The 23,891-nt window shown below is 42.7% G+C and overlaps 1 protein-coding gene across 3 annotated transcripts in view; it reads right to left on the bottom strand.

Moving 5' to 3' along the window:
* BMPR2 (bone morphogenetic protein receptor type 2) overlaps positions 1-23,891 on the bottom strand; it is a 170,859-nt gene that overhangs the window by 47,025 nt on the left and 99,943 nt on the right. For all 3 annotated transcript variants that reach the window (XM_073306445.1, XM_073306447.1, XM_073306446.1), the window contains exons 2-3: positions 22,242-22,415; positions 19,380-19,559 (exon numbers count right to left, since the gene is read on the bottom strand). In XM_073306445.1, the coding sequence (XP_073162546.1) occupies positions 19,380-19,559; positions 22,242-22,415 (354 nt within the window). The remainder of the gene's footprint in view (positions 1-19,379; positions 19,560-22,241; positions 22,416-23,891) is intronic.

The raw sequence follows: 23,891 nt of genomic DNA, 5'->3' as shown, positions 1-23,891 counted from the left end.
GGGCAGCCTTATTGCGTCCTCCATGGTAGGACACTTTACCACTCCAGGCCAGTAACACGTACTCGGGAATCACTGTACAACAAAGCATTGCAGTGTATGTTTGCTGGCGTTCAAACAACATCCGTTCTTTCTCTCTCTGTGTTATCCTCAGGAGAGTGAGATATCATTCATGGTCACCTGGTTGAAATAGGGTGCTTTTCTTCAGGGGACACTCAGAGGTGCCCGTTCCTGGGGGCTGTTTGCCTGTGGCTGAACAGAAACGTTCCCCGCTGTTAGCCACATGGAGGGGGGAAGATTGAGGGGGTAGCCACGCGGTGGGGGGAGGCAAAATGCGACCTTGTAATGAAAACACATGTGCTATGTATGTAATGTTAACAGCAAGGTTTACCCTGAAAGACTGTAGCCACTGTTTTATAAAATGTGTCTTTTTAAATACCGCTGTCCCTTTGTTTTTTTCCACCAGCTGCATGTGTTTCAATGATCACAGGATCTTCTCCTTCCCAGAGGCTAGTGAAGATTAGAAAGAAAAAAAAACGCACTCGTGATGAAAAGTTCTCTGAGCTCATGCTGTCCTCCCACACTGACAGAGCACAGACGAATGCGTGGAGGCAAATAATGTCAGAGTGCAGGAAAGCACAAAATGACCGGGAGGAGAGGTGGCGGGCTGAAGACAGGGCTGAAGCTCAAATGTGGCGGCAGCATGATGAGAGGAGGCAGGATTCAATGCTGAGGCTGCTGGAGGATCAAACCAGTATGCTCCAGTGTATGGTTGAGCTGCAGCAAAGGCAGCTGGAGCACAGACTTCCACTACAGCTCCTGTGTAACCAACCGCCCTCCTCCCCAAGTTCCATAGCCTCCACACCCAGACGCCCAAGAACGCGGGGGGGGGGGGGCCACCAGCCAACCAGCCACTCCACCATAGAGGATTGCCCAAAAACAGAAGGCTGGCATTCAATAAATTTTAAAGTTGTAAACTTTTAAAGTGCTGTGTGGCATTTTCCTTCCCTCCTCCACCACCCCTCCTGGGCTACCTTGGTAGTCATCCCCCTATTTGTGTGATGAATAAAGAATGCATGAATGTGAAGCAACAGTGACTTTATTGCCTCTGCAAGCGGTGATCGAAGGGAGGAGGGGAGGGTGGTTAGCTTACAGGGAAGTAGAGTGAACCAAGGGGTGGGGGGTTTCATCAAGGAGAAACAAACAGAACTTTCACACCGTAGCCTGGCCAGTCATGAAACTGGTTTTCAAAGCTTCTCTGATGCATATCATGCCCTCCTGTGCTCTTCTAACCGCCCTGGTGTCTGGCTGCGCGTAACCAGCAGCCAAGCAATTTGCCTCAACCTCCCACCCGGCCATAAATGTCTCCCCCTTACTCTCACAGATATTGTGAAGCGCACAGCAAGCAGTAATAACAGTGGGAATATTGGATTTGCTGAGGTCTAAGCGAGTCAGTAAACTGCGCCAGCGTGCCTTTAAACGTCCAAATGCACATTCTACCACCATTCTGCACTTGCTCAGCCTGTAGCTGAACAGCTCCTGACTACTGTCCAGGCTGCCTGTGTACGGCTTCATGAGCCATGGCATTAAGGGGTAGGCTGGGTCCCCAAGGATAACTATAGGCATTTCAACATCCCCAACAGTTATTTTCTGGTCTGGGAATAAAGTCCCTTCCTGCAGCTTTTGAAACAGACCAGAGTTCCTGAAGATGCGAGCGTCATGTACCTTTCCCGGCCATCCCACGTTGACGTTGGTGAAACGACCCTTGTGATCCACCAGAGCTTGCAGCACTATTGAAAAGTACCCCTTGTGGTTTATGTACTCGCCGGCTTGGTGCTCTGGTGCCAAGATAGGGATATGGGTTCAGTCTATGGCCCCACCACAGTTAGGCAATCCCATTGCAGCAAAGCCATCCACTATGACCTGCACATTTCCCAGGGTCACTACCCTTGATATCAGCAGATCTTTGATTGCGTGGGCTACTTGCATCACAGCAGCCCCCACAGTAGATTTGCCCACTCCAAATTGATTCCCAACTGACCGGTAGCTGTCTGATGTTGCAAACTTCCACAGGGTTATTGCCACTCGCTTCTCAACTGTGAGGGCTGCTCTCATCTTGCTATTCATGTGCTTCAGGGCAGGGGAAAGCAAGTCACAAAGTTCCATGAAAGTGCCCTTATGTATGCGAAAGTTTCGCAGCCACTGGGAATTGTCCCAGACCTGCAACACTATGCGGTCCCACCAGGTCTGTGCTTGTTTCCCGAGTCCAGAATCGGTGTTCCACAGCATGAACCTGCCCCATTAGCACCATGATGCATGCATTGGCAGGGCCCATGCTTTCAGAGAAATCTGTGTCCATGTCCTGATCACTCACGTGACCGCGCTGATGTCGCCTCCTTGCCCGGTATCGCTCTGCCAGGTTCTGGTGCTGCATATACTGCTGGATAATGCGTGTGGTGTTTAATGTGCTCCTAATTGCCAAAGTGAGCTGAGAGGCCTCCATGCTTGGCTTGGTATGGCGTCCGCACAGAAAAAAGGCGCGGAACGATTATCTACTGGTGCTCTGACGGAGGGAGGGGCGACTGACGACATGGCTTACAGGGAATTAAAATCAACAAAAGGGAGTGGCTTTACATCAATGAGTATTTCAGGCAGGACTTCATGGAGGGTTCCAATAAGAAATGGTGCACCTAGGTAATTGTTCTTATTGGAACAAGCAGGTTGGTCTGGCCTCTGATTGATACATGGCTAGATTTACCTCGCTGCACCTTCTCTGTGAGTGACTGCAGTGTGACCTAGAGGAATGAGTCCCCTAGACGGGGGGTGGGGGGGAAGCAAATGAGTACAAAACAAATCTGGTCTATTTCTTGTTTTGATCCACTCCATCTAACTTTTACATCTTTGGCTGGCAGCAGACGGTGCAGAAGGACTGCAAGCCATCCACATCTCATGGCTGCTCGGCAGAAGATGGTACAATAGGACTGCTAGCCATCCTCACCTCTTGCCTGCCCGGCAGAAGATGGTACAGTAGGACTGCTAGCAATCCGTATCACCTGCCTGCTCACCATAAGATGGTTCAATAGGACTGACTACAGGACTAAAGAGAATGACCTGGTCAAGTCACTTCTAATGTAGTCCCTGCACCCATGTCTGCCCAGGCCACGTCGGCCAGGAGCACCTCGGACATGATGATGATGGCTACCAGTCCTATTGTACCGTCTGCTGCCACAAGGCAATGGGTTGCTGCTGCTGTGTAGCAATGCAGTACCACGTCTGCCAGCACCCAGGAGACATACAGTGATGGTTACCTGAGCGGGCTCCATGCTTGCCGTGGTATGGCGTCTGCACAGGTAACTCAAGAAAAAAGGCGCGAAACGATTGTCTGCTGCTGCTTTCACGGAGGGAGGGAGGGAACGGGGGCCTGACAATATGTACCCAGAACCACCCGCGACAATGTTTTAGCCCCATCAGGCATTGGGATCTCAACCCAGAATTCCTATGGGCAGCGGAGACTGCGGGAACTGTGGGATAGCTACCCACAGTGCAACACTTCAGAAGTTGACGCTTGCCTCGGTACTGTGGAAGCACTCCGCTGAGTTAATGCACTTAATGCACTTAGAGCATTTTCTGTGGGGACACAGACACTCGAATATATAAAACCAATTTCTAAAAAACCGACTTCTATAAATTCGACCTAATTTCGTAGTGTAGACATACCCTTAGTCTGCTCATTAACCTGTGACTTTTTCTCTCTGTTTTCCAGGTGAAACTCCATGGGATAAAAAGTATATATATATTTTTAAAAGTATACCTGTTTTACAAAATATAAATAAAGTTGTACTTGGCAAACCTATTTCTGCATCCCTTTGTTACACATGTGGTGAGTGAGTAAAGAGAGAGCCAAGACCAAGAAAGAGCATCCTAAATTGCTCCAAATGAAGAATAGGGTTGGACAGAGCAAAGATCAGCTGAATATTGACTCAGCCATGTACATACAATTGGTGAATAGGTTGACTGGTGGCAAAGCCAGAACTCTGAGCCACCACCTGGGTAAGCAGGAACATTGTCTGGCTACACCGCTAGAATTAGCCTTATTACTGCAATTCCAACACTTACATTTCCTGTCCAAGTGTTACAATGCTGCAGTGACCTGATGATGCAAGATGGTGCTTGAGTCTTGCTCGGACGAAGTATAACTTTGAGGTTGTGTGTATATCTGTGCACTATTGTAAGAAGTTTTACATATGGACAGGAGGTGTTTTACTAGCACAGTAATGGTATGGAAATAGGTGTTCTGCCTTTTGCTATGATGGAAGCAGGATTGAAACCAATCTTTTGAGATGCCGAGTGTCCTCAATTTCTGTGCAAATTCATGGGAGGTAAACATCCTCTGAACCAGACAGAAGGCACTCAGCAGAACTGGGTTGCTAACTGAAAAAAAGACTGGTAGTCTGGAAATATGTAATCAGTCTGATTGGGCTATTCAAAGGAGCTTAAAGGAATTAAGTGGTTATGTCCTATTCAGATTCAATGGGATCTGAACACTGAACTCCATTAGGCTCCTCTGAAAATCCCAGCCTCTATCTTTATCTTAAAAAACACATGAAAAAGGTAAGGAATAGATGTGGATTGGACAAGGAGCATGAGTCATGTTAACCATGGTTACAATAGTGATTTTTTTTAATGAGGTATATAATGCTTAGTAACACATTTGAAAGGGTCTCTTCTTTCTCCTATAGCAGTGGTTCTTAAACTGTGGGTCAGGACACCAGAGTCGGTCACAACCCCGTTTTAATGGGATTGCCAGGGCTGGTGTTAGACTTGCTGGGGCTCAGGGCTGGGCCCCCCCCACAGACCTGAAGCCCTCAAGCTTCGGCACCCTCCACGATGGCAGGGCTTGGACTTTGCCTCCCCCCCGCCTGGGGCGGTGGGGCTCAGGCTTTGGTCCCCCTTCCCGGGGCCATGTAGTAATTTTTATTGTCAGAAAGGGGTCATGGTGCAATGAAGTTGGAGAAACCCTGTCCTACACCTTTCCTCTTTCAGTTTCTGCACATGCCCTTGGGGGCTGAATTCATAATTCACCCTGTTTAGACATACATCTCATGCTGCTAAAGTTATCTAAAGAATTAGGCTCTTAAAAGCTGTGGCCCTGTATTTGTATGGATATGCACTATATGAACCATCCACAAGACACATTCGTTTATTCTTTTATAGATTAGATTTTAAGATAAAGCACATATCTGTTCCTTAAAAATTTTTAAATCATGAACAAACACTGCAATGTTCTTTAATGAACTGGTGAAATCAAACAAGATTTCTTAAAAATAAACACAAGAGCCCGCTAAACAAACATGCACCAGAAAAAATGTTGTCTCTAAAAAGATCTGTGTCCATTATGATAGTAGCAAGCATCCCCAGGTAGGAAAACATTCTGCAGGTTTCTAACAGCCTGAATAATCAGACTTCCCATTCCTAAGCCAGTACTAGTGGAAACTGCAACAAGGACAAGTTTCTCTCACACACTTTACTAAGGGCTTGTCTCACTGACAATTTACAGCACTGCAACTTTCTTGCTCGGGGGTGTGAAAAAACACCCCCCTCAGCACAGCAAGTTTCAGTGCTGTAAAGCACCGGTGTAGACAGTACTCCACGAGGGGCGTAGCTACCAGCGCTGGTGGTGGGTTTTTTAGAGCGCTGCGCCGTGACCACACGAGGTATGTTAAAGCACTTTCGTGGCAGCGCTTTAGCATTGCCAGTGTAGACTAGCCCTAAAATGATTGGATTTTAGTTTCTATAGCAACTGAGCCCTGTTCTTTTTATTTATGACTTTATAAATACACTATAATAACCAAAATAAATATAAAGAATAGCGCATACCAACAAAAGCAAATTTCAATGAATAAGTAAAACAATATTCCTAAGACTTCCAAATGAAGAGAACAGAAGAAAAGCAAGATGACGGGGAAGAATAATACTTGATTGAAGTACAGGAGAAGAAGAAAAAGAGAACAAGGAAAGAAACAATACAAATAAATAGAAGAATATGCAAGCTCTATATAAAAACTAATCTAGAGCATCTCATAGCAACATAGATACTTCATACATATTCAAATGTATGTCAGACTGTTACTGTCAGAAATAAATATATTTTTCTGAATCCATCAAGTTCTTCTTGTTTCCTGAACATCAATCTCTCTAGAGTAGCCAGGTTGAATGAGTAGATTTGTTGGAAGAAGAAAAGGAGTACTTGTGGCACCTCAGAGACTAACAAATTTATTTGAGCATAAGCTTTCGTGAGCTACAGCTCACTTCATCGGATGCATTCAGTGGAAAATACAGTGGGGAGATTTATATACATAGAGAACATGAAACAATGGGTGTTACCATACACACTGTAAGGAGAGTGACCACTTAAGATGAGCTATTAGCAGCAGGAGAGTGGGGGGGGGACCTTTTGTAGTGATAATCAAGGTGGGCCATTTCCAGCAGTTGACAAGAATGTCTGAGGAACAGTGGGGTGTGTGTGGGGGGAGGGGAGGATAAACATAGGGAAATAGTTTTACTTTGTGTAATGACCCATCCACTCCCAGTCTCTATTCAAGCCTAAGTTAATTGTATCCAGTCTGCAAAGTAATTCCAATTCAGCAGTCTCTTGTTGGAGTCTGTTTTTGAAGTTTTTTTTGTTGAAGAATTGCAACTTTTAGGTCTATAAGCGAGTGACCAAAGAGATTGAAGTGTTCTCCGACTGGTTTTTGAATGTTATAATTCTTGATGTCTGATTTGTGTCCATTTATTCTTTTATGTAGAGACTGTCCAGTTTGACCAATGTACATGGCAGAGGGGCATTGCTGGCACATGATGGCATATATCACATTGGTAGATGTGCAGGTGAACGAGCCTCTGATAGTGTGGCTGATGTGATTAGGCCCTATGATGGTGTCCCCTGAATAGATATGCGGACATAGTTGGCAACGGGCTTTGTTGCAAGGATAGGTTCCTAGGTTAGTGGTTCTGTTGTGTGGTTGCTGGTGAGTATTTGCTTCAGGTTGGGGGGCTGTCTGTAAGCAAGGACTGGCCTGTCTCCCAAGATCTGTGAGAGTGAGGGATCGTCCTTCAGGATAGGTTGTAGATCCTTGATGATGCGTTGGAGAGGTTTTAGTTGGGGGCTGAAGGTGATGGCTTTGATTTAGATTTGTTGGTCCTCATTTCTTGATGCTGACACTTCTATGTTTTATATAATTAGCCATTTGGGAACAAAAGCAGTGCAGAGTAACCAAACCTTCTGAGAATTCTTAAGACCTATCTTCACATTTAAGAGTTCCAAGATAAAAAGATTTCCTGCTTTAGGTCAGGCTGGCACGCTCTCTTTTCCAAGAAGGTCAGGGGCTCTTCCTCCATAAAATACCGAAGAGGTAGAGGGAATGGACTGCTGAGGCAAGAGAATTTACAGGGCGGATGGAAGACCGCAGCCTGGCTCTGCCCCTCCTCTCTGGGAGTTGGGGGACTGCCTATCCCCCATGGTGCCTCTGGGTATGGAGACTGAACGTCGGGGCCATCTGTCAGGTATGGCACAGCTCTGGTCTCTCTTACCCTGTATAACTACAGTTGCGCTAACAGTTCCTAGATGACATTCCCAGTGCAGTTTCCTGTGCAACATGTGTAACTGCTGCACTAGTACCAGTGGTGGCAGGCAGGACATGGGCACAGCTCTTTAGAATGTTTATGTTCAGTTATTATTTTGGCATGTTGCTCAGGCCCTTCAAGTGAATTTATAGAATTAGGAATCTTGCTCTTCTCTGCACTGCTATTCAGAATATGATTAATAATAGTTCTTTAAACAATTAAAATATAATCAACAGCTGTACATATACTCTGCAAAATATAAAAACCACAAGTATATTTTTTCCCCTTGATCTTTCTTGAATCTCTCCCTTTTTGTCAGCAGGGATTTTAATAGCACAATTATGTACCGGGGGTCACTGGTGAAGCTTTTAGTGAGTGCCTTCATCACCTCCTGTCTGGATTATAAAAACACAATTTATTTGGGCTTGAAAGCATCAGCTTCAAGAAAAACTGCAATCAGTGCAGAATGAAGTAGCACTCCTAATCAGCTATGCACATTACCAAAGTACCAAAGTAGCTTGCTGTGGTGCTCTCTGCTCTCTCTGCTGGCTGCCCACTGAACACATTGTTAAATGTAAATGTATTAAATCAGTCCTTATTTTCAAAGCACTAAATGGCATTGGCTGAGCATACCTAAAAGATTGCCTCACCTTCTGGGACTTTCTCCTCAGAACCAATGGAACTTTCTAAAACAAGGGCAATGCTTGTTTGCACAGGAAGTAGGGCTTTCTCCGAGACTGACTGTAACACACACTCCAACCAGAACTAAGATTTATCACAAAAGTCGCAACATTCCAGTCCAAATACATGGTGCACTACTTTGAAATTGCCTTCCCTTTGAACATTATAAAGGACATGAAGTTATATATCACATTGGTAGATGTGCAGGTGAACGAGCCCCGGATGGTGTGGCTAATGTGGTTAGGTCCTATGATGGTGTCTCTTGAATAGCTATGTGGACAGAGTTGGCACGAGGGTTTGTAGCAGGGTTTGGTCCCTGGGTTGGTGTTTTTGTTGTGTGGTGTGTAGTTGCTGGTATTTGATTCAGTTTGGGGGACTGTCTATAAGCGATGCACTGGATGAGGTATATCACATGTTGTGAGAGGCATGTGTAGGACCCAAGAATCTTGAAAGGTGTGTTGTGGGGGGTATTGATCATTGTAGAAATGGAGATATGTCTGTACAGTGTTAAAGGAATGTGTAGCACTTTAGAGACACACAAGACAACTTGGTCCCTGCCCCAATCTAACGCAGTGATGTCAAAGAGACCATTTAAATGCTTAAAGTTAAGCACATGTGTGCTTGCAGGATTAGGGTCTAAGTAAGAAATCAAAACTAAAACAGTAGAAACAATTTTTTTTATACTTTAAAAACAAATCTGACTTCACCTCTGTCATCAGACGCACAAATCAAGGTTATATCAAGGCAAGTTATATCAAAGTAACTGTCAAATCCTACCCTCTATTACCCACAGCTCTCTTTCAGTTTCCAATATATTTTCTGACGAATACTGGTAAGGTCCATTTTCTTTGAACTCAGTGTTATACCATACTACTGATTTCTGCTGATACAGCCCTGATTAAACAGACACATTGTGCTGCTCTCATTTATCAAATGAAATGAAAACAGCAGATTGATAAAGCAATAAATAGGGAATTTATTCACAAAGTGAAATGCCTTTACAAAAAATGTCTTTGAAATGTTCCCACTTTTACAAACAAAACTGAGATAAATATATTGTGTGTCTGTTATCAGCATTTTGATCTTTAATGCATATATATATTTGTAACAACATTCCTCTACACAGACTTTAGTTTTTCTGTCTACAGGAAGTTCTGTCGTCACAGCTTACAACATTTCAAATGTTACGACTACAGTTGCACACAAAGCTTCTATTTTAGATTCAGTAAAGATATGTTTGATGTTGAGACACTTGTGTTCTTATATGGTTAAAACATTAAATGCTGCTGAAGTCAATCTTTAAGAGATATTCAGCTTTTGGTAGATCCACTTCTAACTGCAATCATTAATTGAAGTTACCTGACTCATGTGACCAGGTATCCTGGTTCTGAGAGACTGTCTGAAGTATTTTTGCTGGTTCTGAAAAAGCTGGATTTTATCCCATCTCAGTATAAACATGTAGGTGGATACTGAACTGCCTTAACCTGCTCCACTCTGGCTCCCTGTCAGCATTCTTATCTCTTCCATTTGTACCCCCCTTTCTTAAACCCACATGCTGAAACCTTTTTACTCACATTCAATGTCCACCCTCGATGTCTTAATTAGCATGTCCTGATTTTGTGCTTCCTAAACATGGTCAGACTCTGATCAATGCACTCAGTCTGCATCCCATGTTAAAAAACAGAAAACCTTTTAAATTTACTTCTTATAATCAAATAACCAATGGCAACAAGCTGGGGCAATGGATTCTTCTTAAAAGCGGCCACACCCCGACCCTTCCTGTTCCCCTGAGGTCCTCCCCGGCCAAGCCAGAAGCCGGAGCTGGGCCAGGGAGCCTGGACCCCTGCACCTGCCCAGGGTGGAGGACCCGAGAACAGCCCCAGGCTCATGTCCCCACTCCCTAAACCCTCAGCCCAGGGCAGATGGAGGCTCTGTAGCTCCCCACAGCTCTCTGTAGCTCCCCACAGCTCCCCCGGCTCTTACCCCAATACACCTCCAGCTTCTGGCCTGGCCTGGGGGTGGGGCTCAGGGGGCTTTAGAGCCACAGCCAGGCCCTGGTAAGAGCTGCCAGGGCAGCTGTGAGGAGCCGTGGACCCTCCACCTGCCATATGTGGGTTGCCCAGAGGGTAGGCACATGAGCCGGGGGCTGCTCTCAGGCCCAGCCCCCTCCCCCCCCGGCAGATGGAGCGTCCGCGACTCCCCACAGCTGCCCAGGCTCCCTGGGCTGCTCTTACCCGGGTCAGACTCCAGGTTATGACCTGGCCAGAGAGTAGGGCCTCGGCGAAAAGAGGAGACTTAGGGGGCCAAGCTCATGGCAAAAAGTGGACGGGCCAGGCCCAGCCACTTTCTAAAGTGGGAGAGCCATTGCCACTTGGCCCCCACATTCTAGTTCCCCTGGCAACAAGTCTACCTTCTTAGATTTTTAAACCATTTTTCAATTTTCAGACAAAAATTAGAAAAAAATTGAAGAGTCAGTTAAAAGATTAAGGACCAGGTATAAAAAATGTTGCAAAGTTATTCATCAGTAATTGAGAAAGAATGAAAACCAATTTTTTAAAACAATTTTACAATCTAAAGGGATTGTGCCACAATCTCCCTCAAAGATACCTCCTTCTTATGCTCTATTCCCATGTGCTGCCCTCTGCATGCTTTCCCTTAGCAAATGCATATACCAAACCCATGTGCACTCACCTGTAACCACCCCCTAAGATACTCATCTTCACTGTGCATGATACTCAGACATGAAAGGCATGGTCCATTCATATGAAACACCTAGCTTTCTCTAGGCAAATTCCCTTTTCATAGGACATTCAGCATCCCCAGTAAGTACTACGTCAAGATTACCCCTCCTACAACCTGCCATTTCCTTGCAAGACACTGAGGAAAGGACAATGATCCATTCTGTCCCATCTTTTCATTGAGCAGAAAAAATAGGTGTGATGTCTGTGACACTGCACCCCATATTCTTCACAGTGATATTACGATTATATGATTATGGCACACTTATGATGCATTTTGTCCAAGATGGGTCATGTGAGGTGTCACTGGAAAAGTTATGAGTTGTTGAATATGATTATCCTATTTGTATGCAAGTATCATTTTTGTATCTAAAGTTAGGAATATTGACTATGTACCTGTATTTCAATCATGCTTACTTTGGGTGACATCCACAACAAGCCTTTCTGATACAATAATGAAGAAACCAGACAGTGCTCATGGCCCATCAACAAAGACAATGGATCCTGGAAGAACTTAACCTTCCTATGAATGTTCCAGACAGCATGTAAGTAATGGCTGCTGTGACTCAGCAAGGTATGCAAGGGCATGTAACCAAGCCACACGACTCTGACTCCATCTTGGGATGTCTCTGTTTTTCCACAAACTGAGTGTGGGACAAAAGGGCTCCTGCCATAGGCTAAAGCTGTACAAGGCAGGGAGTGACATCATCTGTTGTTCTTCACTCCCCACACAGAAGGACACCTGGAAACACCTGAGGAAAAAAGACTGAACTGGGAGAAGTGCTGGATCCAGGCTAAAGGGATTTCTAACCTATGTATGAAAGACCTGGGGATTCCAAAATATAAAGCAAGTGCAGCTTGTCCCTTAAGAATCTGCAAGCCTTCTTGTACTATCTCTCAGGGTGAGAAATAGCTAATTCACATCCAATCTACCTAGTATATTAAGCTTAGTTTGCTTTTTTTTATTTACTAGGTAATCTGCTTTGATCTGTTTGCTATCACTTATAATAACTTAAAATCTATCTTTTGTAGTTAATAAACTTGTTTTTTCCTTTATCTAAACCAGTGAGTTTGAGTGAAATGCATGGGAAATCGTAGCGCAAGTGGCAAATGCTGTTGCATATTCCTCTCCACATGGGGGTGTGTGTGTGTGTGAAATCTATGATCTTACACTGTACTAACCCCTGTGCAGTGAAAAACGGCATAATGCTGGGTTTATACAATGGGGGGAGGGGTCCTAGGCTGGGAAGCTGGTGGCTATTTTGGCTGTAGCCTCTCTATTGTTTGTTCATGCAGTGGCTGGTCAGAGAGCTTGCATGTAACTGCAGCTGGGTGTGTCTCTACCTGTGTGAATGCTGGAGGAAGTGTAGGACCAGGAGCAGGTCTGCAGCTTGTTACAGCAGCACAATGTGAGAAGTAGCCGAGGCCGGTTGGTCAGAGGGCTCAGTGGCACCCGGGGGGGGGGACGGGGACGGGAAACTCGTCATAGTGTCCAACAGCCTAATCTCTTTCTCTCTCTCTCGCTCAAGTGCACAAAGACAAGTGGCTTAATCCTTCCTCCAACCACTTCCCAAGAAGAAAAGCAGGATGTTGTGGCTTCTACAGGTCAGATCCTCCCCACAACCAGTGAAAAGTAGGGATGAGCAGTGTTCTCTAGTCTGGTCCTTTCCCACCACGACAAGCAGGTGCAGTGGCAGAAAGATGGCCCTTTCTCATCCTGACACTCTTAACCCAGAAAAGATTAAATAAACCTGTGACTTTGGCCCACTCCACATACACATGCTGAAGCACAGATCTTACTCGGCCCCATCCTTCTCACACACTGCAAGAGATCAAGGGTGGAATGCCACTTGGACCCTGCTTTTACTTCTCTCCTCTATGAGAGACTGACCATTTTTCAGCAGTCTGTACGCTTTACTTTGAATCATGCCCATTTATCACGTGAGGATTGGAAAGGAAAAAAATTCAAATAAGGAAGCACATTTATTGACAGATCACTGTCTTTGAGTAGACAGAACACCACCAAAATAGAGAGAAGTGCTCCATCTGTATAAAACTAGTATCACTCGAGAACGTAATTGCTCAGGCTCTGCATTTGCTGAAAAACTGAAATAGATAGGAGTGTCAATTTTGAGGAGCCAGTATCAAATGCTACTCTCAAGAAAAACAGTTCAAGATAAGAAGCGAGAGTGAGCAGGATTAGGGCAACAGTTAAATGATCTAGTTCTAAACTTTCAATAGAAGCAACAATATCTTTTATTGGACCAACTTCAGTGGGTGAGAGAAAAAAGCATTTGAGCCACACACAGCTCTTTTTCAAGTCTTGAAAGCGTGTCTCTCTCACCAACAGAAGTTGGTCAAATAATAGCTATTACCTCACCCACCTTGTTTCTCTAATCCTGGGACCAACACAGCTACAACTACACTGCATACAATAGGAGCAGCACCAGGATTCCACCTTCACTAACCTGACCCAACTACTCACTTTATAAAAATTAAAAAAGTGCAGCTTTCTTAGAAAGTTTTCACAAACTTTTATGCACTCTCACACAAATAATGTTTTACTTTAGTGGTAAGGACACTAGGCAAAGGAAGGTCATGATGCATCTCTGGAATGTTAAACCATTAAATCAGCAATCCAAAACAGAGCAACACCTACTTGTTTTGCTGTGGGAGTTAGTCAGTACTTTTACATAAATACCACCTTATGCTACTGTTTTAAATAACCTTCCAAATCCTCTTATAATTGAAGTCGCCATTCATTATGAAAAGAACAAAAATCAACACATTTTTCCCTACACTAGAAATATATATCATATACCCAACAGAATGTGCTACAGAAACACAATCTTAATATTGAATTTCATTGCTTTAGTAATTTTAACCTTTTTATGATAATATATGTATGATCAAGGATACAATCTTATTCTATCTATACTAGTACTTATATGCACTCGAACATCATAGTATAGAAGTGACTCAGATATTAAAGAATTTGTTCTCACAATACTCAGTGAGACAGGGAAATATTATGCTAATTTTACAAATATAGAATTGAGACACAGAGAGATTAAGTGACTTGCCCAAGATCACACAGGAAATCTTTGGCAGAGTCCGGGAATCAATCCCAGATCTCTAGAAACCTTTAACCACACGGTCAAACTTTGTCCCCCTATCAGTCGTTATTTTTTATTACTTTTTTGGTAAAGAAAATCCAGCTGATCAAGTCTGACTTATCAGAGTGTGAAATAAAATGTTTTCCAAAAAAGTGTAGATTTTTTAAAAAGACATTATACACTTCTATAACTGAAAACAATAAACAGTAGATATAAATAATCAGGCTTCGCATAAATGTCATTCCTCACTCTTCTTGCACCCTTAGCATCTGAAGGACACAAGCATCCCCAATTTTGGATTCTTTATACTGGCAGGATACAGCAATATATATTGCACTACAACCCACAGAGTATACAAAATTTGAATTGAAAATGCTGGGCTTTGATCTTTCCCATACTATCTTAAAAGTATTAAGGGTGGGTATTAACGCTAGTCAAATGTGTGATTATTTAAATGAACGACTGAACTGTTAAATAAACGTTCCAGGACCTTATTTTTCTTTTTGGTTATTTAAAAAAAAGCAAAGTTAGTTAGCTGAGATTTTACATGCATGATGGTCAGAAAATTCAATGCAATGGCTCCTGTATCAACTCTAATTTAATCCACTGCACAGTGATTTCAGGAACCAATCTATTATATTTCTCATTTTTCATTCTTTATAAAAGTTTCTTTCAAAAAATGATGGGCCTGAAATTTTTTGTACTCATTACCAGAACAAATGTATATTCTAACTTTGATGAAAAATAACATTTTAACTGTATCTTAATTAAAATTTTGTTTTAACATAAAGGCATAAAATAATTAAAGTTAAACAAAATATTACACTTACCCAAGGGCTATTTGTTACAGTTTATTTGGGAACAATAACTTTGAATATCTAACTTGTGTATGTAAAATTTTAAAACTACTTTTTTAGACTTTTAATAGTTTTTTATTAAAAATCTTAAATATAAAATCCCCCTTTTGCTGAAAATTTTGACCTACTGTTGTTATTTGTAACACCAAAAATTATTGTAACTGAGAAAGTTCAAGGAAAAATAAAGAGTTTCTCGATTTTTTCAGGTTTTTTACTTTGTGCATTTGACTACCCTATAGTCAGTTTGTGCATGTCTTTCACACACAGCTACAGGGGGGAAAAAAAAAATTTAAAAGCAACACAAGCACAACTGTTAAACCATAAAATTGGCTGACTCACTGGCAGTACCTGTAAGCATTATTAACTCACTTTTCTAAACTAACTAGCTTTTAAATTATTTATGTCTGTCATGTTTTCAGATTCTCTTAATTAATAATCAACCTACTTTTCAAATTTATATTTGGTATTCCAGGAATTAGAGGCCACTTTTGAAAACTTGGATATATCATGTACTTAATAACTACCTACATGGACACTTATTAATGCTCAACTCATTTTTTGTATAGTGCGTTGGAATATCATGAGTATGAAAAATATCACATGAAACAAAGTTCTATTTGTGCCTGTTCTGTTGTGCATGAAAGGAAAAGGTACACCAAAAGAATACCTCTCAATGCCCTGAACGGAATGTTATAAATGTATGTAATATCCCAATCGCTCAAGAAAATTAAGCGTGTTTTTGACTTCAGTGGAATTATTTACACGCTTAAAGTTAAGCACAAGTTTAAATGCTTTACTGGATCAGGGTGTAAACAGAGCTAGTTGGGAATTTTTCAGCTAAACATCCTTCCATCAGCAAATGCCAACTGTCTAAACCAAATCTGCTCACAAGAAAAATTCAGTTTTGACAAACTTCTTGTTTTGAAAATTCTTTGGAAAAAAATTCAAAATTCTCAAAATGACCCTTTTCAAAATAAAAAGTTCCTTTTATATTTGGAAATGACTAATTTTAAAATGTAAGCTAATTATAGTAAAAACAATTTAAAAGATTGAAACAGAAATCTTTTGAAATTATCAAAACAAAATGTTTTCGTTGACCAGAGCCAACTTTTTTTTTTTTTCCCCGATTGTTCGTGAAAATTTTTGAGATGTTTGACTGTCTCCCCAAATTCGGGATGGGAAAACTTTTTGAAATTCAAAAACATTTCTCAAGATAGGAAAATTGTTCCCTGCCCAGCTCTGGCATAAGTGAGTTATTGCATGTTTGATCTTGTGCCACGGAGACTGTAACAATTGTACCAGTTGCTAGAAATCAAATCACACTGATGTAGGGAGAAAAAAAGAGCCAGAAGAAAGAGAATGACTATGTAGCAACCAAGTCTTGTATGAAGCCTTCATGCATCAGCTATTTTGAATGAAAACAGGTTGGCCTAAGAAAAAGACTTACTATCTGGCAGTATGAGGTTTCCAAAATGAATCTTCATCTTTCACACTACTTAAACTTTGCAACCACATCTACTACATGTTTACATTTTGTTGTGTTTTACATTAGAACTAAAGGAATCTGGATAAGAATTACTTTCAGAAGTGGATATTTTGAAATTTTGGCACTACTTTCTAAGCTATGCTCTGGTAAATGGTTCTATTTTATTATGTATTGAGAAGTGAAAAAAAGTATATTTCTCATTTTAGCAACATCCAAGGAAAATGGGGTTGGATCACCTTACCTATATTACATAAATGAAACGCTGATGATTGCCTGTGTGTCTGATAAACATGTGAGAAAAACTAAATTTTCTCATGTTTATCAGACATACAGGCAATCTTCAGCATTTGATTTATGTGATTTATAAATTTTCTCTTTGTAAAACCTTAAATATTGCTATCTGGTATGTCAAATCCATGTAGAATTCCTAACAGAATTTCAACGCCATGCAGGGAGAGGTTCTAGGGCCAGAGGTGGACAAACTACGGCCCGCAGGCCACATTCAGCCTGCGGGACCGTCCTGCCTGGCCCTTGAGCTCCCGACCAGGGAGGCTAGCCCCCGGCCCCTCCCCTGCTGTCCCTCCTCCCCCGCAGCCTCAGTTCGCTGCGCTGCCAGCGCTCTGGGTGGCATAGCTGGCTCTGGCCAGGCTGCACAGCTGCGAGCTCCTGCCGCTCTGAGTGGCATGGTAAGGGGGCCGGGAGGTCGGATAAGTGGCAGAGGGTTCTGGGGGGCAGTCAGGGAACAGGAAGCAGTTGAATGGGGCAGAGGTTCTGGGCGGGGGCTGTCAGGGGACGGGGAGCGGGTGGGGTGGATAGGTGTGGGAGTCCCGGAGGGCCTGTCATGGAGCGGGGGTGTGGATAGGGAGCGGGGCAGTCAGAGGACGGGGGGGTTGGATAGGAGGTGGGGTCGGGAAATGGGAGGGGGCAGAGAGGGGACAAGGAGCAGGTCGGGTCCCTGGGGGGAGGTTAGTGGTGGGGGTCCCAGGAGGGGCCTGTCAGATGGGTCAGGGGTTCTGCGGGGGTCGGTCAGGGATGGGGATCAGGGGGGTTGGATAGGTGTGGGAGTCCCGGGGGGGGCCTGTCAGCATGCGGGGGTGTGGATAGGGGGCAGAGCAGTCAGGGGACAGGGAGCTGGGGGGGGGGGGTGGATAGGAGGTGGGGTCCCAGGAAGGGTAGTTAGGGGTGGGGGTCCTAGGAGGGGGTGGTCAGGGGACAAGGAGCAGGGGGGGCTGGATGGGTCGGGGGTTCTGAGGGGGGCAGTCAGGGGGTGGGAAGTGGGAGGGGGCAGATAGGGGGCAGGGGCCAGGCTGTATGGGGAGGCACAGCCTCCCATACAGTTTTGCAACCCCTTGGGCCAAAAAGTTTGCCCACCCCTGTTCTAGGCTAAACCAAGAATCAGATGTGAACAAAGAAAAAGTCTTATTAAAAAAAGTAGCCATTTTCCAGAGGTACACTATTAATTTTATGTAGATATGAATAATCCAGAACTCCATATTCACAAAATGCCTTATTTACAAGGGCATTATGTGGTCAGGGAAGAAGGCTGTACTGAAGTATAGACTAAGCCATTAAAACTGCAGGAATTTTCTACCTCTTTTTGTTGAGGAGTGATTCAACAAAATTAGCTCCAGATTTCCTGTCAGGTCAGGTTCTTGGGAATGACACTAGCCATCTCAAGGCCCCACTATTTCAATTTGCTGACAGGACAAAAAGATGCTGGCATAGCAATCATGACATGGATTATTACAAATTGCTCTCTTACAGTCCCCTTTCTTTTCTGTTCTCTGACACTATGAAGTTGTGTGGTGTGAAAAACGTACTGCAGGCAAGAGCTGCTGATAGTCACAAATTACACAGTTAAAAAACAAAACAGATTAGAATCGTTTGTGAAGATTCTAGTGAGGAAACTCATCTTGCACAGAAATCTTTTCTCTTATTTTAATTCTCACTCTTTTCTGTCAAAGTGAAGGCAATGAAATTTCATCAGTTCAGATTTCTGGAGATTATTGGCAGTACTGTTATCTAAATCTTAATCAAAGCAGCATCTCTTTGGTTTTAGCTGCATCTTCCTACTATCACTTATGCTACAAGGTATGGTCTCTTCACACTATAAAGTTATTATGTTGAGCAGTCTGTTTACAACACTGTCGTACCCCAATATGCTTATCAAGGTGGTCCAGTATTGCTATGTAGATTGAACTGAACGTGTTTTAATCACATTCCTGAACTTTACTACAGCCCTACAAAATCGAAGACTGTACCATGTTCAGGGAACACATTTTGGCCCCATATACTCTGACCAAACCATACTGTGCTTTAAGTGTTTGGGCACTACTATGTAGAACTTTACAATATATTGTATACAGAATCTAAAATACCCTTTTCACAGTGGGATAAGAAGGGTGCTCGTTATAACCATATTTATATATAATTGTTGCTAACGGGGTTCTAGCATGGCTTCCCTGATCAGAATGAACAGTGTATTTTTGACAAATAACCCCATGACAGACAACCCAAGGGGATAGCCGAAGGTACCATCTGACTTGCGTGCACCTTAGGGAAAATAACCCCTGTCCACAAGAGGCAGAAAAACCGTGCTAGAATTCGTTAAGCAACAGCCATATTTGAACGTTCTTATAGAGCTTGCATAGTTCCAATCCCAGTGTGTATAGGACCTAAATGATTTGAAAGTACAAAGCAAGATAATGTATGACCTCTGTGAAAGAATAAAAACAGCAGTGAAGTGCCAATGTACTTTAACAAAAGCACAGTATAGCTTTAGGTTTCTACCAATATTCCACAGTAGCATGAAAGAGAGGTCTTTCTCAAATTAATTATACTTAAACCATGAAACCATGTAGGTCTAGGAGTTTTGACTTACTGAAAGGTGTTGTATCAGTTGGGTCAGGAGGAGGAAAGTTTTCAGTGAAGTTGACATTACACAAGTCAGTGCTGCAGCAGCAGAAGCGATACGTTCCATTCTGAATCAAGGAAGGGGTGGTTGTTACTATACACTCCTCAAAGTGACACTCCTGTGGGTCTCCTATGTGAGACCAGCATCCTGCAAAAGGAAGGAAGTGAAATGGTACCAAATGGTACCAAAATTGATTTTGCACCAGTGTTTACATCTGTATTTAATAAATATAATTAATAAATATAATTAATTAACTATTTCTCCTCCTCAACCTCTCACTCTTATCAGGCTTCTCTTGTATAAGCCTACTTTAGTCTCCCCCATCTTAAAACAAAGAACCTTGGCCTCCCCTCACTCTTAAAACTAATCACCTAGCCTCTCTTCCTCCCTTCATCTCCAAATGCCTCCTATGTGCCATCTACAACTGCACTCTGGAGTTCCTCTTCTGCAGTTCCATCCCAGACACTCCCCAAACCTAGCATACATCGTCTATGCTTCATTGAAACTACTGTCACCAAAATCTCCAGTACTCTCTTTCTGGCCAGATTTCAGGGCCAGTACTCCATCTTTCTTTCTTAGATCTATGCCTTTGACACTTTCTCCTTGAAATCTTGTCCTCACTCAACTTTTGTAACTTCATCCTCCCTCTTCTAGCTCTTCTTCTACCCTCTCTAATCATATTTTCAGTGTTTCATATGGTGGATCCTTCTTATCCAGCAAACTAACTTTCAGTGGGGTTACTACATGGCTCCATCCTTGGGCTTCTTTCTTTCCTTCCACAGATGAGTAGGTTAATCTTACCTGTTTGCAAGACTTCAGCTACCACCTTCAGATTAATGACTCACAAATTCACCTCTTCTCCCAGAACTGTTCTCCCATTCACCAAAACCCACATCTTTACCTATTTTTCTGACATCTCCTCACAGGTGTCCAGCTGTCACCCTAATCTTTCCCCTGCAGATCCTCCCTTTTTCCTATATTTCTGACACCACGGGCAACAGTACCATCCCCTTAGTCACCTGGGCCCACAAACTGGATGTCATCTTTGTCTTAGCCCTCTCTCTAACGTCATAAAATCAGGCCATGTCTAAATCCTGCAGGTTATTCTTATGTAATATGTATAAAATTCTGTCTTTTCTTATCTTGTGTCTTGACAAATGCAAGTTCTTCCTCTCTGGTATTCATTAAAGCAAACTTGTCTCATTGAAACCATACAAAATGCTTCTGTTAAGATTATCCTCCTGGCTTGCTGCTCTGACCACATTACCTCACTCTGAGTTCCACCAGCACTACAAGAAAAAATTTCTTGTCTTTAGTTTGAAAGCCTTTCAAAATACAGCTTTGTCTTCCTTAACAGCTCTAATAATTTATTGCAATGTTTCCCATCACTTTCCCTTCACCACTGTTCCCAACCTTCTTCCACTTAATTCCTTTTCCTATGCTCTTATTTTTATGTTTACTAACTCCCCTATTCCTGCCATTATCCTTCATCCAACCTCTACCCCAATTAAAATCCACCAAAATATATTAAAAAAAACCCAGCTTAAAATAATAATAGCAACTGACTGGAACACTGCACATTGTGTCTTTAAATATGAAGTGCTCAACTCTTCCCTCTGTTATGCTACCTTCGATTGGATTCATCCAGTGCACAGAGCCCCTTTGCAGTGGAAAGTCTCCCTGGAGAAGGCCATTCAATAGTACGAGACACCCACAACCATCACCCCTTCCAGGACATCTGCAGTAACCCAGTGCTGCCCAGGAGGTACACTGGCCACAATTTAAAACTGTTCTCCCTGGTAGAAACGCTAGAGGACAAAAGAGCAAATATCCTTGGGGTAAAGGCCACAAAGCATAGTTGCAGATTACAATCATTTGCATGATAAGGCAACTATGTTGCCAGCAGTAGTGACTCAAGCCCCAATCAATTCCTCTAAATATATTAAAAATTTTGTGGAAAAGAACATTTTCTGTATCCAGAATGGATTAAAGTCCTATTCAGATACCTCTAACAACTAATTAAAGAGAAACAGAGATAATCTAAGTGAAAGATTAAATTAATGTTCTAGCCTTTCAACTCTGGAGACTGGGAACACATCTTGAGTTAGGTTACAAGAAAAAAATACGTGGTGTTTTTACCTGGTTCCCAGTGATATTTACACAGTTCACTAAACTACCACAGTGTGGTTATCTGATGTGATTATCAGTCTCTAATGAAAAATGACTTAGAAATGGCCTAAAAATTCTACACCTGGATTAAATGGCATTTGATCAGAGTAAATCTGACTTTTACTGTAGCTATGAATCTCTTAACATCCTTGATCACTAAATACCAATTCTCTAGTGAGCAAGATTAGTTGATTAGTGAAGTATTTTTCAGAAAATTATAATTTTGTGACATATTTATTATATTCATGTATAGAGTCCTTCATAATCAAACATATACAGTCAATGTAAAATGAACATCTCTGATTAATGAGAAGTTTACTCTCTATCAGGCATCTTGCCAACTTAGTAAACGTACTACAATTCACCCAGGAAAGCAACTTTAATCTTGACATGCAGGGTAATAAGGTGTTTTATGCCTAATTTGCCTTGAACTATGCACTGAAAATGTACCTATTAGTCTTTCAAAGCACTTTTCTTTTTTCAAAAGGAACTTTCTGTTCACACCTAATAAACTGCTATGCAGTAAGTTTCAGAAAAAGAAAAACAAGATTTGTCTAATTGTTTAGCAAAAAAAAAAAAAAAGAGCCTCGCAACTTAAACCCTTCATACCAACAGGTTACTTCTACACAAAAGTATTAGCAAAGTTTAACTGTTACTTACCTTGTTTTACTAGATGTATGTCTCCTTCTCGTGTTTTTTCCCAAAGTCCATAGCAGGTGCTGCCTTTCATACACAAAATTGTGCCATTCTCCTGAGAGATTCGACTCTCGCTGATTCCATGGTCTTGTTGATATGGGTCCTTAAATGCACACAACCGCTCCTCACTCTGGGTAGCTTGAGAAGAAAAGAAAACAAGAAAATCATTTCTAGATTGTAACCAATTTTTCATTAATATGTCTGCATATGTGCATACATCGTAATCAGCCCATGGGTCTCGCACAGAAAAGGTGATTTAGGTCTTTCAAAAGTAAAAATTCAAGAGCATTTTGTTCTTGGCATATGAACATCTATCTTTTAACCTGTAATCCCGCAGTCACAAACAAAGCTAAGGTCTACCCCAAGGTTAATATGATGACAACAAAAGAAAAACATTACTAAGTGCATTAAAAAAATTTAGATTTCCGAAACTTTACAGGTACGGAATACAAATGATTTCAACGCACAGTGTGCATCAGTTGTGAGGCTTCTCCAGCCTACCTATTATGATTGCTCGATAGTGATGTGGTACACATCCTTTTGCCAGGGCTGAGTGTGTTATCATTTAATTACTTCCAGATCCTTTTGGCATCAGGAGCTATATCAAGCTGAACTCTGATGGGCTCCCACTGGACTAGCATAAACAATATTGGAGTGGACTGAGTCACCAATGGGTGGTGGGTATAAGAGGCTTGGGGAGGCTAAGCCTTCCCAAACGGGCAAGAAATGCTGGATGCAGCGCGCCTCCTTTTGGAGGCGTGCTGGCCCGCCACCTTCGGAGCAAAGCTGCTGGTAGCTCGTGAGAAGTGGGGGGCCACCAGCGCCCAGACCGTTGCCCTGCCCTCACTCTGCCCCGAGACCCGGCCCTTGCTTCGCCATTTCCCCCAGAGGCCCCCTTCCCACCCTCCGCTCACTCCTCTCCGCCTTGGGGGAACGGGGCAGGAAGAGGTAGAGTGGGGGTAGGGCCTCAGGGCAAGAGGCCAAGCAGAAGCAGGGAGTGGCTTTGGGAGGAGGAGGCCAAGCAAGGGTGGAGCAGGAGCTGGGGTAATGATCAGGGCACCAGTGCCCCGTCCCCACACACACACACTTCTAGGGAGCTTCCAGGGCTCATGCCCAGCCATCCCAAATGAAAGAATCACATGTTGCCTGTGGAATCGCCCATTCAATTTTCTTTTTGTCTCCACTCTTCCACAAATCTATTCCATTGGGACCGCTTTCTTCTCCCCAGCATCACACCTATTGCTGCCTCTGCACACCCCGTTTAGCAAAGGGTGCCAAGAAAGAGCATTAGCAGCAGAGTGGAAATGATACGATCCTGTCCAATGCTTCTGGGTGAACAAACGCTGACAGGAGCAGCAGCACATGCACAACACTCTCCTGTGGAATTCACAGTAGGATATTTTAAAAATTCAGTAAAAGAGGATGAAAATGAATACCCTGATCCTATGCCAAATTATCTCTTAATCTTAGATAATTGTCATTAGCCTTCTCTGAGTATATATATTCCTTTTAGAGTTCATATTAAAAGATCAACAAACTTTAAAATATTTGAATAGCTAGGAATTCAAAGGTTTTATCCACAGGATTTTTGTCCTTTTTTCTATTTATATAATC

This window comes from Lepidochelys kempii, chromosome 11 (genome assembly GCF_965140265.1).
Source record: "Lepidochelys kempii isolate rLepKem1 chromosome 11, rLepKem1.hap2, whole genome shotgun sequence".
Lineage (NCBI taxonomy): Eukaryota > Metazoa > Chordata > Testudines > Cheloniidae > Lepidochelys > Lepidochelys kempii.
Note: the sequence above shows the minus strand (reverse complement) of the source record. Positions and strands in the feature narration are given on the sequence as shown.